At 61.4% G+C, this 14718-nt stretch overlaps 1 protein-coding gene across 10 annotated transcripts in view; it reads right to left on the bottom strand.

Moving 5' to 3' along the window:
* Positions 1 to 1542: 1542 nt before the first annotated feature.
* The window catches only part of BIN1 (bridging integrator 1), a 63677-nt gene continuing 50501 nt past the window's right edge, over positions 1543 to 14718 (bottom strand). For 3 of the 10 annotated variants that reach the window (XM_032412508.1, XM_032412518.1, XM_032412498.1), the window contains 9 exons: positions 11989 to 12136; positions 10530 to 10658; positions 7125 to 7232; positions 6587 to 6610; positions 5484 to 5591; positions 4489 to 4578; positions 4118 to 4228; positions 3713 to 3814; positions 1543 to 2160 (listed from right to left, as the gene is read on the bottom strand). In XM_032412508.1, coding sequence (XP_032268399.1) covers positions 2053 to 2160; positions 3713 to 3814; positions 4118 to 4228; positions 4489 to 4578; positions 5484 to 5591; positions 6587 to 6610; positions 7125 to 7232; positions 10530 to 10658; positions 11989 to 12136 — 928 coding nt within the window. In that variant the 3' untranslated portion in view covers positions 1543 to 2052. The remainder of the gene's footprint in view (positions 2161 to 3712; positions 3815 to 4117; positions 4229 to 4488; positions 4579 to 5483; positions 5592 to 6586; positions 6611 to 7124; positions 7233 to 10529; positions 10659 to 11988; positions 12137 to 14718) is intronic. The other 7 variants (XM_032412544.1, XM_032412535.1, XM_032412572.1 and 4 more) reach the window with 4 other exon arrangements.

Genomic DNA, 14718 nt, shown 5'->3' on the forward strand with positions numbered 1-14718 from the left:
CCGAGTGCCCACCTACTTTAGATGCCAAGAATGCCCAGCCAAGGCTTGCTGAGCAAATGAGCCCAAGGTTTGGTCACAATGTCCCAGTTCAGACCTGGTGTTTAGGAGTGGGTGACACTAGAGGTGTGAATACTTAAATTCCCAGAGGCAGAACCACGGGTGTCAGGGCCAGGGGGACCAAGAGAAGCAATGCCAGTGTGGTCTCCAAATCCAACCAAGGATGAGGAACAAGAGGCCGGCCAGAGCTGGCCAGTGTCTGAGTCGCTGTGGAAGGGCTTGGGAGCTGGCAGGAGGGAGGGGAGACCAGGGGGAGTTCCCAGAGATGGGCTGGGGCCTTCTGAAATAGTCTGGTCACTGTTTGTGCAGAGTCTGTGGCCTTGGGCAAGGAGAGGGAGGGACCATTAGCACTGACAAGGTATGTGCTGCTCGCCTCTCTCAGACAGACACAAACCTGGTAGTGTCCCAGCTCCCAGACACTCGGCCCAGCTCAGGCTTCAGGCCAACTGCCTACCCACTTGGGCAGGGGGTACTGCACCCAGCTCCAGCAGCTATGAGCTGTTAGTGTGGGAAGAGTGGACGAACGAATGAAAAGCTAAAGCTTCCGAAACAGGGGTAACTGGAAATGAGCTCCGTGTGCCTCCCCGGGCTCACGGAAACCACGGCGGGCAGGGCCAACAGTATCGGCCACAGACAAGGCAGGGCCACGGCAGTGACTACCCTGCCACCTGAAGCAAAGCTCAGGGGTTTTACCCAAAAATAAAGCTAAGATTCTGACGTTCGTCTCCTTCACCGGCTTTTCACCACTATCCAGAGTTATGTAGAGAGAAGTCCCTTCCACCTGGAAGTCCAGCTGGTCCCTGGGCCCACGAGCACAGCTCCGGACCCGGGCCAGCCCTGTGTGTGTCACAGGCTTGCTCACAGCAGCCCAAGCTCACTGAGGAGCTGAAGAACTGGGCTGCGTGCAGTGGGGACCTTCTTGCTGGAAAGCGAGGCAGGCGGCATGAGGAGGGAGAAGCTGGGCCATCTGGGCTTGTCCTTCCTGGCGCCAGGCTCAGGCCTTCCCCCATGCACCCGAGGCCAACTGTGCAGGTTCAGAACCCTGTACCACTACTTACCAGCAAGCCACCAACCCTCCTTGGGCCTCAGTTTCTTCATCTGGGAAATGGAGTCCTGGCACCTGACTCCGGAATTCTCACACATATCAAATAATGTCACTTAGGGCGGCACCTAGCTGGCTCTTCAAGCACCTTCCCTGCCTGCCTCTCAGCCCCCATCACCTGCACCCCACCAACCACCAGTCAAAAGGCCAGGGGGCAGGGGCTGAAGCTGTCAGTGGGGCCGGAGGAACTCAAATGGAGGTGGCATGCACGCCACAGCTGGTGGGGGAACTGCGAGAATGGAGCCTCTTGACCAGCAAAACTTGCCCTGGCAGAGGGTTGGGGGAGCGGACTGTCTCGGGAGAAAATCATTGATAATCACAGTGTCATCACACTGCAGACAGAAACGGAGCGAGGACAAATAAATGGACATAGGTTTTCTGAGTGTCTTTGTCAGTTTGTTTCATTTTGTTTGGAACACTAAGATTTATTTTCAAACAGCACACAGACGGTCTGCGGGGCAGGGTCAGGCCGGGCTGATGTCTGGGCCCTGAGGTCTCTGGAGAGACCCAACCCCACCCACAGCAGCTGCCAGGAAAAAGAGGACCCTTGCCCAGGCTGCTCGGCCGAAGCTTCAGGCAAGCGTGGTGGCTCGGCAGCCCCCAGGCCCCGCCCTGCGGCCAGGCACACATGCGGGCGCAGTTGGGGGGGCAGCCGGGAACTAACTAGGGGACACAGCAGCTTCAGGAACACTGGTGATTCCACTGGACTTGCCGAAAACAGGCTCTTTGGAAAACAACCTAATCTTTGGGAGAATACCTCTTGGCTTAGGTCTCTCCTCTCAATTTCCCTTTGCTTTTCAAAAGTTTAAAAACAAAATCAAAAAAAAAAAAAAAAACCACACATTTTTCGGGAAAAGGTGTTCTTCACACGCCCAGAGAGCCACACCAGCCGCTCACTGAACCCGCTCGGTGAAGTTCTCGGGGAAGACGCCCCGGCATTTCTCCAGCTCCTTGTGCTGGTTCCAGTCACTCTCCTTCACGCCCATGAGCCAGCCTTCATCCTGAGAGTGAAACGGAGCACCCAGGTCACACGGGGTTGGGGACAGAGGGCACTCAAACCCTGCAGGGCATGGATCTCACTGGAGATCTGCTGGGAGGATGTCCCCTCCTTCTTCCTGATCATTTCTTCCAGCCTATCATACCCACCTGAAAGAATGCCTCCTCCAGGCAGCATTCCCTGCTACCCTAGACCCAATCCTACCCAAGCTAGGAGCCATCTGCCCTTTAGCAGGTGGCTTTAACTCTGGCATTTGGGCGAGTCCTCTTCTCTCTAGAAAGGCAGCCTGATCACTGCACTGGTCTGAATGTGTCTAAACGCCCTCAATCCCAGGCCAAGGAGTTTCCCACTGTCTGGTACCCACAGAGCACACATTTGCTTTCATATTGACCCCTCACAGGACCACCTACCCAAGCCCTGACAAGTTCCCTAGCCCCAGACCCTGATCCCTGGGCCTGTAGGGGCCATCCATCCCTGCCCAGGGTGGAGGCCATCACTGACCATGCTAAGCCTGGGATCTCCCTAGGTCTTCATTATGTCATTGCCTGTCACAGAGCCTATGCATGTCCTCTCTGACCCATGTCACCCACCTACATGACCCCCACTGTGGGCCGGGAGCCAGGATTCTGCTTCTTAAAATCCCACCCAGTCCAGGGCTGGCCCAGGGAGGACATGAGTGGAGACCCCGGGGGTTGAGGGGAATTGGCAGATTTAGCACTGGGCCCAGGAAATCCTTGTTACTCAAACCTCCCAGCCCTTGTGGCCTCAGTCAGTACCTGCTGCCCTCAAGTCCCAGCTCACTGAGCACCCACAGTGAGGCTCCTGCTGAGAAGCCACAGCGACCCGAAGCAAGCAGCCTGTCCGAATTTAGGAGGGAGTCCCTGCTCTGTGCCAGCCCCAGTCTCCACCAGGAGCTCACTCTGAGATTGACTAACAAGGAGAAGCCACAGCAGAGGGAGGGTCTGGGAGGTATCTGGCCTGGGAAACAGTTGGGGACACAGCTGGGGCTGTTCAGGAGTCCTGCAGGAAACCACACACTGCCCCTGTGGGCAGGGGGCAAGGCCAGCCTGGAGGAGGCAGCCCAACGTGGGGATGCCGAGCGGGCACCTCACCAGCTCACTGCCGGGCAAGAGGGCTCAGTGAGAGGTGGCTCAGGGATCCTGTCCTAGGAAGGGAAGGAGGCCTTGAGGGGTAGGGGAGGAGGAGGGGAGAAAGACACCTAGATGCAAAAAACTGAGAGAAAGGCAGAGCCAAGGAAGGAGGAAGCAAGAAGAAGGAAAGCTGACAGTCCGAAGAGACGGACAGAGGGTCCACGGAGACGAGCGGGGGAAGGCAGAGAGACCCAGGGAAATGTGACAGCATGGGAGAAGGGGCCAAAGGGAAGGGAGAGAGATGGGGGAGAGGCGAAGGGAGGGGAAAATGAGTAAGGGGAGAAGAGAAAAGGAAAGAGGAGGAGGAGGGGTGAGCCGCCACTTGCTGGGCCTGTGGGTCTGCAGCTGGTCGGTCTCTGCTGCCCCCTGCTGGCCACTCCCGCCCCAGCCGGCCGGGGCCCTCACCTGCTCCTCCGGGTTCTGGAAGGGGATCACCAGCACCACGTCACCAGCCTTCAGCTGCAGCTCATCCGTGTCAGTGGCCACGTAGTCGTGCTGGGCCTGTACCTGCAGAGGTTGGGCGAGAGCTCAACACCCCTTTCCTCCGAGGCCTTTGGTCCCACCTGCAACCTAGCGCGGTGCACCAGGCCTCGTGGTGGCTTCAGTGTGCCCTGGAAACATGGTGACCGGGAGCATGCAAAAGCCGCAGGACCAGGGCTCAAGATACCACCTCGACGACTGGGTAGCAGGGGTAGTGGGGGCAGGGGGACTTTGGGCACACCCACATAGCCTCCCAGCTCAGTGTCCTCATCTGTAAAAGGGCACTGTCGGGTCAGATGGAGGCTGTGGGGTCAGCTGGCCTGGGCTTACCTTGAACATGAACCCCGGGGGCAGGTCCAAGCGTCCCCCCCCGCTGCCACCCTCCACGGTGCCGTTCACAGTTGCTGAGAAGGTCTCTACCACCACCGCAGGGAGAGAGCTCTGGGGGGGGGAGGGGAGGAAGCACAGTCAACATGTGGGGAGCTGGTCGCGGGAGGGCAGGGGCCACAGGGGCAAGGGAAGGGGAGGGTCTCTGTGACTGATGCCAGACCGGTCTGCCTCCGGGTTCCTCGACAGGAACTGTGACCTGGACCAGCACAGAGCAAGGAGCACAGGCAAGACACGGGGCTGGGGAGCCACGAGCGGGAGGGTAGGTGGACAGCAGGAAATAAAAGACAGGGCCTTGGTCCCTGTCATCTTACGGAGGCCGCTTCACTTGCTGCTGTCTCCCCGGGCTCTTGGGCTCCAGCCGCAGGGTGGGTCCCACCCGCCACCTCCGAGGCCTCCGCTGGCTGCAACATAAATGCCAGCATGGGGTCAGACACAGGACAGACGCTGTAACCAGGACAAGGAAAGGGGCCATGGAGGGCAGCACCCCAAGTGGTGTCTAGAGCTCGTCAGTGCCTCTGTGCGGTACAGGGAGCCCCTGGAGGAAAGGCCAGGTCCCTGCCATGGGAAGCAGCTGGAGAAGGTGCTGGCAGCACAGAGATGCCAAGTGATGGGCCGCACAGGCCCCTGGATGCCACCAAGACCCCCCCTCACAGGCCCTGCCCTCTATGCCCAAGACCTGGCCAAGCCTCAGCTTCTTCCCACCTGACTGGCCTGGTGGCTGAGCCAGCAGCAAGCACCTGTCCCAGCCCAAACAACGCAGGGCAGGCCAAGCAGCCCTTGCCTGGCCCCGGACACCGGCTCCCCGAGGAGGGGCAGCACCGTGCTGGGCACCATGGTGGGGGCCCGGCCAAGGCAGAGTGGACACTGCCCAGCCTCCGTCAGGCTGACCTGGGCCAACACTCACACTCAGCCACTTCCGAGCTCTGGGATCAATCACTCAAGCTTCCTAGCCCCCACTTCCTCATCTGTAAAAGGAGGAAATGTCTAGGTTAGGGTGCAAATTAAATGAGAGAATCCTGGGAAGTGCCTGCTATAAATCAGTGGATGCTCTGACCACTCCTCCCTCTCTCTGCGGAAGGCCTGAGCTGGGAGGCTGGGGCTGGCGAGGAGGAGAAGGGCCCATGTGGCCTGAATCACTGCAAGCAGGAGTGACAGGCCCCATCCTGGGGCCTCTTGGCTCATGGCCCTGGCCTCACCCTCAGGCCCACAGTGGCCTTGTCCATCCTGTGCCCCTCCTCCAGGCTCTTCCTCACAGCTACACCCCCAGAGACTGGGGACAGGTGGGGGCTGGCAGGTGGACACTTACTTGGGCAGGCCCCGGCTCGGCCGTCTGGCTGGGCCAGGCCACAGCAAAGGTGCCCTCGGCAGCGCTGGGCTCCCTGGAAGGCAGGCTGCCAGCTGGACTCTCTGTGGGCTAGTGACGGGCCACCAGGGAGAACAGGGTGGGAGGGGTGGGAGACCAGGGAGGAGAGGGTGTTGGGCAAGGGCACGAGACAAGAGAAGAGAGTCGTGAGCAGCCCAGTGTTGGCAGAAGGGAGACTGGGTACCTGCGGCAGGCAGCCTGGCCCAACAGGGGGCAGACATGGAACCCCTAAAGGGAAAACCACTCCCACCTCCTTGCTCCTAGCACTGCCAAGGGGATGAGCAGGTGCAAATGAGCTGCACACAGCTCAGCACCCACCCAAATCCACTCATCAGGATGGCTGCCCGCACCAGGCTCACTCTGGCCTCCTCCAGAGCAAGGCTATCCGGAGCCTTCAAGCTCCTGGGAGAATATGCTACCAGCACTCCCACACCAGCTGCTCCTGCTCCTGCAGAAGCTGCATCGTGGCTGCTGATGAAGTCCCATGCCCCCCTGAGCCTCATGCCCGAGCCACCCAGTGAGGATGACACCGGCCCAGCAGGACGGCTCACATAAGGACACCTGGCCTCACCCTGCTTCTCCTGCGTCTCAAGCCACCCTCCCTCTCTCCCCTGTCCCAACAGCTCCCTGACGCTGCTGCCCTGTAGGGCCCCCACAGACAGACAACTCCTCAAGGACAAAGACCTGCCACCCCAAGGCCCCCCTCACGGGCCTCAGCCCAGCATGAGGGCACCACATCTATCCCAGGCGACCACTCACAGACCCTGACTACTGAGCCGAACCACAGAGGACCCTCTTCTCTGGCTAAACTGAGGAGCCCCTTCCCCATGGGGTCTGGCTGAGGGGCAGTTTCTCCGCAGACAGGAAGCAGTGGGGCCGCTGGAGACAAGCAGTGATGGCCGGCTCCCTGTGCACACGAGCACCGGCCCCTGCGTGCCCGTGCATGCACCTGTCAACGGGCTAGGTGCAGGACCGGGCAGGGTGGGCCGGGCGCACACAGAGGAGCAGCTCCCCCCAGGGGTGGGCACAGAGCAAACACGGCTTACCTCCCAGAGGTCCCACGGAATTGACTAAGCGCAGCAGAGAGGGAGAAGGACAGAGTTAGTACAGAGATTAGTGATGGGGGGTGGGCAAGCAGTCCCCAGTGACCCCCCACCCCAGGTCCTTAGAGTCCAGCAGGCACAGGGCAGCACGGAGCCAGGCTCCAAGGTCTCCAGAGAGCCAAGTCCTGGACGCCTGCCAGGGGGCTGAGACCCCAGGCCAGGCAGTGCCCAGACACGGAGCTGCTGCCAGGAGACGGGCAGGATGCTGACAGGGGCCATAAGTTACCAAGTGAGTGTTCAGCTGACCCTCCTTCTGAGGGTCTTCCCCCTGACCTGTGTCTGCCCTTCCCGTCCTCATGTTCAGGGCTGGAGGAGGTGACAAGACCTGGGGGCCAGGGGAAGGGCAGTGAGTGGGAGGAGAGCCTGTTGACCCTAGACCCCAAAGGCCTGCCTCAGATGGGCACACGTGGCCAGACATGAGCCCATGACCCGGTGCCCCAGAGACCCATGGGCCCGCAGGTGCCGGTGGACTCAGACCAACCTGACCAGAGGGCGTGGGCGCCTTCACAGGGCTCGCCACAGGCGGGAGGGGGTCAAAGTCCAGGTCCAGCAGACTGGCCTGCTCCGAGAAAGGCCCCGGGGCCTCAAACTTGGCAGCGTGGCAGAGGAGGACGGCAGTTAGTGACAGGCCAGGAGCATTCCGCAGGGTGCCCACGGCAGGCGCACACGCTCACAGACACGTCCGCCTCACACACAAAGGGGCACTGCCCGGGCACAAGCCTGGCATAAGCTCCTCACACACAAAGACGGCACCCGCCACCCACCTCAGACACCAGCAACAGACCCAGCGGGCAACAGCCACCAGCCCAGCACCACCCCCGGCTCTGCCGTCAGTCTCCGTCCCCAGGCCGAGACCGTCTCCCGGGGCCTGCTCCTCCTCCCTGCCCCGCCACCCCGCGCCCACGGGCTCTCCCAGCGTCCCCACCCGCCCTCCCCAGAAGCAGTACAGTCCACCACCCCGGGCTGGACAAGACCACACACGCTCCCTCTAACTGAGAGGGCCCCTAGGACAGGCATTGGCCTCCCCTCGCTGCCCCAGACAGACAGGTCACCTGTGGTGACACCCATCCAGCAGCCCGCCCCACAGAGTGAGGACAGGGCTGAGCCCTGAGCACACTGCCTAGGAGCCCGATCTTAAGTGCGGGTTCCCCAACACTGGGGGCACCTGTGCTCAACCTGCAGGTGCTACCCCCAGCCACGCCCAGAGATTCCCATTCAGCGGGCCTGAGCGCAGCCCAGGAAAATGCTTGTAACAGCCATGGCCCCAGGAGACTGTGTTCACACTGTGAGAAGCCAGACCCACGGTAAGCTGGGCAGGATGATCGAGGGAGAGCTGCTCTTGAGGAGGATGGGCTGGGTCAGCACCAGCTCAGAGGACACACTGTCCTCTGGGGAGGCGGGGCCTGCTCAGTGGCACCTCCAGCTCATACACAGGGTTTCCCTTTGAGGGCCAGGGAGCACTTTGCCCGAGAGAAAAGGGCCCTGGCTTGGCCCTGGGTCCTCCTGCCCTACTTCATGTGGTGCTAGGAGGGCCATAGCCCCAACAGCCCAGGCCAGCCCAGCTTCCCACGTCTACTCGCTCTTGATGGTGCCCAGTGCTGACAGGAGCACCCTCCCCACCTGTGTCCACCTGAGGTCTTCTAGCAAGAAGGACCCAAGGTTTGGGTCCTGGAGAGACAGTCTCCCCAGGAAGGCCTTTACAGCTGAGCTGTGGCCCAGCAGGAGAGACCCAAGACTCTCAGTTCTGAGAACACAAGGCACCAGCTGTCCCACAGCTCGGAGGACCAGGCATCCAGTCTGGGCCAAGCTACAGACCTCAGAGGGCGCAGGCCGAGTGGTCTCACTTCCTGGACATGGGTCCCCACCCCCAAGCCCCTGCCCTAGGCTCACCCCCAGCCACTAACTTTCCTTAGGTTGGTCCCTGTCTAATGAGCCAGGCACGGGGCTGCGGCGGGGAGGGGGGCGGTCACTGCTCTGTCCCCATAACCCTGCCCTCTCTGAGCGAGGGAGTGCTCAAGACTCCATGAGTGCATGGCTTTTAGGTGCCCTCCCACCGGCTGGCAGCAGCAGTTCCCTCCGCCAGTAGCCCCACCACCAGCCCCTTGTCAGAAGTCCATCAAGCCCTGACAGCTGCCCTCTCATGCTCCAAGGGGACAGCGCCACCCGGCCAAAGGGCAGACCACGTCCTCCCGCCCTGCCGCCCAGCCGGCCAGCCTCCCCACCACGCAGGATCAGAACTGTCCTTCGGGGCAGGGATGCAGGCTACTCACCTGAGCCCTGAAGAGCAGCCCTGTTAGCACGGCATCACGGACAGCCCACCCCAGCCCCGGGCAGCAGCACCCACAGTGGACACGTCCCACCCTCAGGGCAGAGACCTGGCCCCCCGGAGTGGGCAGACGGGGTGGCAAGGCAGGCATGCAGCAAGCACGAGCACGGAGAGGCCGACACGCTCGGTGCAGGCAGTCTGGCTGCAGGGCAGACCCGTGGGTTCCTCACCTGTTAAATGGGGCAACAACCCCTCCCGGAGCATAGTTGAAACCCAACAAGGTCGCGTAGGCCAGTGGCTGGCGCCATTCCCTACTTAGTGTTTACCAGCGCTCTGCGTCCCCGTCTCCCTCGTGTGCACGGCCAGGGTGGAGACATACTCCAGCTGGAGAGCGTTCCAGCAGCACGCCACCCCAGACGCCGTGCCACCGGGTTTCCTCACCGCTCAGGAGCACCCCTGGACCAGCCTTGGCCACCTTCTACAGAGAGGAGCTCCCCTGCCTCCCAGGGCCCTGAGCCAGGGGGTCACCCACCTGCCCACCAGCCACCCTGTGGTGAAAGCTCCTACTTCTAACTTGGAGTCCTCCTGCTGGGGCTTGAGGCCTACTCGCCCCAGGCCCCTCCTAGCAGAGACCACTGTCCTCAGGTCCCAGCTGCCTCTCCCTCCGACTTGGACCCTCTGGCCCTGCCCCTCCCCTCCAGGCCTCTGAGCTCGGGCAAAGGAGCCTTAAGGGGGCAGAGCCCAGAGGCCCTGGGCAGAGCAACTCTACGGCAGTGCTCCAGAGCAGGGGGCGGCCACAGCCTGGGACGAGCCAGCCTGCACCACAAGTGAGGCCCCTAGTGGGAAGGGCCCTGGCTGCAAGGCTTGGAGACGTGGCTTGGAGGGGTGAGCACAGTGTGGCCTCTGTGAGCTGATCTGACAGTGTGCAGCCTGCTCCCGTGCCACCACGGGGACCTTCCTGCTCAGCCCTCCTTCTGTCCATCTGTGGGCAGGCATGACAGAGCTTCTCCGGGCACTAACAAGCAGCAGCCCTGCTCTGTGACCCAAGCACGGTCCCAGCACCAAAGCCAGTCAGCAGCTCTGGGAGCTCAAGTCTAGATGCCTTGGCCGGACATTCCAGAGTCTTCCCAACTATGTTCCCACTGCCTCCTCTTACCGCCCCACTGCAGCACTCTGCAGACACACCGAACTCCCAGAAGTCACCCCTCCTGGCCTATACACATGCTGCCATCTCTGGCTAAAGCAATGCGTCTGCTTGCAGCCACCTGGCAAATGTCACCTACTCCAGGAAGCCTTCCCTGACTGGCGCGAGTCCTCCCCCACTTCCCGCTCTCCCCTTCGGCCATCGCATCAGTGGAGGTACGAGGCCGCTACTGAGCTGACCGGCTCCACGACAACCACCCACCCGTGTCCCTGCGTCTGGCCACAGTACATGCTCAGAGATGGATGAGGGAGGATGGATGGAGGGATGGATGAATGAGCAAGGGGGAGGCTCTGGGCCAACCTCTAGGGCCAGATTCTGGCTCTTGAGGCAGAGGCGCAGGGCGTGGGATGAAGGAAGAAGGCCATGCACACCCCGAGAGAGCAAGAGAGAGCTGGGCCGCGGTGGCCGCGGCTGACCTGGGAGGGGGTGGTCACGCTGATCTCAGGGACAAACGTGTCATCAAACAGGCTGAGGATCTGCTCTGGCTTGACCTCCTTGGACGGGGTGTGTTTGGGAGGCGGAGGGACTGGTGGCCCTTTCCGGAGCTGTGGGTCGGCGGGTGAGGGGCCGCACAGGGAGGCCCAGCGGAGCGTGGGGGTGGGGCAGACAGACAGACAGAGACAAAGCCACGGTTAGTCACACCCTAGGCCGTGGCTGCACCCAGGCAACTGAAGAAGATGAAGCAAGAAGAATCACTGCTGCCCAAGGCACAGACACCAGGACTACAGGACCACCCCCAGAGGGAGACTGAGGCAGGAGGCCCAGAAATGCTGTGCGGAGAGACAGAGGATGAGGGGAGGGGACAGAAGGGGGAGAATTGAAAAGAGAAAGACAGAGAGAGGACAGAAAAGAAGAGGAGAAAAAAGGAAGAGCATGCCGGCCGCCCAGGGGCCGCTGGAGGAGGTCTGGTCTGACCCCCAGCTGGGTGAGACACTGCAGAGAGAAGCCGTAGCTGAGAAACAGCTTCCCTCCCAGCCTGGGCTCTGCCCTCCCGGGACCCTCCCTGCACCTCCAGCTGGAGGAACTCTGGCTCGCCTGTCACCTGGGGGGGCCAGCACAGAGCCGGAGCCAGTGCCCGGCGTGGGCCCGGGCAGGACGGCCACACGCCTGCCCACTGGGGGGGCCTCAGGCAGGTCAGGAAACCCCCCAAGCCTGGGTTTCCTCAGATGTCGAGCTGGGGTGGGCATCCGCCTCCCAGAGTGGTTGTGAGGATTTAATGTATGACAGTGTAGAAAGTGCTAGCACAGTGTCGGCCCGGAGAAAGTGCTATTCAAGTGTGGACTCTCGTCACACTCTTCACATCGTTATCCGAATCAGCTGCGGGACGGGCGACAGCCCGCCACCAAGAGGGCTGCTGCCGGGAGCGGAAGGCTGGGGGGAAGGCGGACAGCTCAGACAGAGCCGCAGGCCAGCTCCCGGGGACGTGGCAGAAACCTGGAGAAGCCGGCGGGGGTGCGGGCCGGGCTTCGGGGGGCTTCCAGAAGCTCAGGGCCTGTCCCCTTGGCTACTTCATACTCCCCTCACTGCGCCCTTTCCCTTGCTGACCCTGGAAAGGTCCTGCATGGCCCACGCCAAGGGAGACGGTGAGGAGGAGGGAAAGCAGCCACCTCTGCAGGTCTGGATGCCCCCGGGGCTAAAGGCCCCGGAGCCTGAACCGAAAGGAAAGGAAGATGGAGGAAGTCAACAGCCCCAAGGGCCAGGGAGAAAGGGAAGGAGAGGGTGCTGCAGGGGGTAGAGGGAGAGACATAGTCACAGGTCTCAAGGCAGAGTCACTGAGGGGAACCCAGGCCGGAGTTGGGGACGGAAGACTGGGAAGCAGGGGCACACGGGTAATGCAGGAGGAAGAGGAGGGCGGGGAGCGGACATGGTGCCTACCTGAGATGGGGACTTGGGGAGGGAGGCCCCGGCTGTGGCCGAGCTAGGCGGCTCAGGCTCATGGTTGACTCTGATCTCTGGGGTGGCGGCAGGGGAGCCATCTGGCGGAGGCGAAGGGCTCTTGTTCCCTTTTGCAGGGGCGTTGTCACTGTGGAGGTAAGACCAGAGAGGAAGCCCGATGGAGGGAGGTCACCGCTTACAAGAGGGAATGTACGAACCCACAGGTGTGCATGGGATGGGATGTGTGCCCCAGAATCCCTGTGTGAAAATGCGTGTCCATGTGTGTATGAGCGTGTGTCCATCAACGTGTGGAAAGGAGGGGGTGTGTGTGTCCACATAGGTTTGCTGCGAAAATGTGATGTCCATGTGTGCATGAGTGGATGTCCCCGTGCTTACATGTGAGAAATGCACGTGCACGTGTATCAGAATGGGGGGGAATGAAGGGGCGTGGGCACAGGGCCTGCCTTGGAGACAGTGACAGCCCCAGGCGGAACTCCAAGCTGGAGGTCTTCGATCCCCAGGGAAGCCACCCCACAGGCCGTTGCCAGGCTCCACCAGGGAGCCCAGCTCCACAGCACAAGAAAGCCAAACATCCTAGAGGCAAATGAGTCTCATCCCACACGTCACGTCACGCAGCAGCCCCTGTGCCCAGGCTGGGCCCCACTCCTCAGCCAGCCCCCAAATGCCTCGTCCGGCCCCCCTGCCTGTCCACCCACTCACACCAAGACACCAACCACTGCCCCGCTCCTAGGGTCCCCACTCCCCACCCACACCGCAGTCACCAGCTCCACACCTTTGCTCCCACAGACCCTTTGGGGGAAAACAAAAGAAGCCAACCAGAGACCACAGGGAGAATGGCTGCTGGGGATGAGGAGGGGAGGTCTCCCAGCCATATGGTTCAGTATAGAATAGAGAACAAGGGCAAACAGTGTGCATAACCAGCCACTTGGGTGCGAGGGGGCAGGAAATAAAAACGTGTATTTGTTCTTGCATCAGGAAACTCTAGAACGGCGCTGACGAAGACTAGCCACTGGCCACAGGCAGCTGTTTGAATTTATATTTAAATTAAGTGAAATTAAAAGTTCAGCTGCTCAGTCACACTGGCCACATTTCAGATGCTCACCAGCCTCCTGAGGCGAATGTCAGACAGGGCAGCTCTGGAAGGCTACAAAGAAGCTAGCGACCACATCACCCGGGGGGCGTTTAGATGATGGGACAGGCGACAGGCGTGTGAGGGACATCGTGGTCCCTCCTCATCTCTAGTGAATTTGTGTTTCACGGGAATGTATTTGCCTCCTTAAAGCACATATAGAAACATAGTATACACACACACACACACAATTTTTAAAAACCAGCACTGTGCTACCAGAGCCCTTCCCCTGAGCCTCGCCAGGCCTCCTTTCTGGCCACATTCCCCGTTAGCCTCCTGGTCTGGGCCACAGCCAGGAGGACACGCTGTGGTACAGAGAAGAATACACTCAGCTGAGCTCAGGCCATCTGCCCCCTCATTCCCACCTGACAGCCCCTGAGCCCTCTGCCCCCCACAACACACACAGGACACAGCGCAGCCCCGCCGCCCTGCCGGCCCCTCCCGCCAGCATCCCTGCCCACAGCACCACACACAGGAAGACAGGTTAGGGGTTAGTGGCACCTCCCAGAGCAGGGCGCTAGGCGCATGCACGGGGGCCGGCCGGCCAGGGTGCTGGCCTCAGACACCCCCACAAGGCAGCACTCGGTGCTGGTACCTGTTCTTCTTTCTGAGCAGCCGGGAGAGCAGTTTAGTTTTCTTTCTGTGGGAACGGACGGGACGCGGAGGCCTTCATTTTGGGCACGAATCAGGTCTGATTTGAGGCTGGCCTGTTCCCTTCCCTCATCAGCAACCCCTCTGCTCTGAGGAGTGCCACAGGGCGAAGCCTCCCCTAATACTCAAAGGCCATGCAGAGGGCCTGACCTTGCTCTCAGAGCCCCATTGCCCAGTCCTGAGGACCCCACTGGCCTCGGCCCTGGGATGGAGCTGAAAAAAGGAGCAAAAGGAGCAGGCCCGAAAACGGGCCTGATGAGCTGGGGAGACTGCCGGCCACCCACCCTGCCTGTGGCTCGGCACACAGGGGCTCTGGGGGCCCGCAGTGCCAGGAGGGAGCAGTGTGGGGCAGCTGGCTGGCGTGGGGCCTGGGAAAGGGGGCAACCAGGCCGCAAAATGGGCCACAGTGGTGTAAAGGAGGTTCACAAAGTTCCACTTCCCTCCCTGTCGGCTCAGACCAGCCTTCTCCCCCAGGAAGTGTGCATCCGGCAGCTGCACCGCCCAGGTGGGGGGGCTCACCGCCCCCCTCACCCGTCCTGACCCTCCCACCATTTCCCAGAGGCCTTTCCTCCCTGCAGGGACCTGGGAATGGCCTTCTGGCCTTTATTCCCCACCCCCGCCTGCCCCCTGTGCACTCCTTGCCTCAGGGCCCCCTGCGGGCCCCTTTCTCTCAGCCGCACATATTCGGTCTTATTTTTGGGGAGAAGAGGAGCAGCAACATTCACTGAATACCTTCTCAGTCCTAGATGACACCCCAGTTACCCCGGGCACAGATACACTCAGCAGTTTTACAGCGAGGAAAGCGAGGGCCGTCCATGCTCTCCACACTGTGCTGCCACAGGTTCAAGCCAGGAAGGAAGGGAGATCCCAGACTCGCTATTGTTTCCCCTGAGCCACAGCCAGAGGGCAAGGCACGTCGTGTCCCCCCC

This window comes from Phoca vitulina, unplaced genomic scaffold (assembly GCF_004348235.1).
Source record: "Phoca vitulina isolate PV1807 unplaced genomic scaffold, GSC_HSeal_1.0 scaffold1, whole genome shotgun sequence".
NCBI classification, from domain to species: domain Eukaryota; kingdom Metazoa; phylum Chordata; class Mammalia; order Carnivora; family Phocidae; genus Phoca; species Phoca vitulina.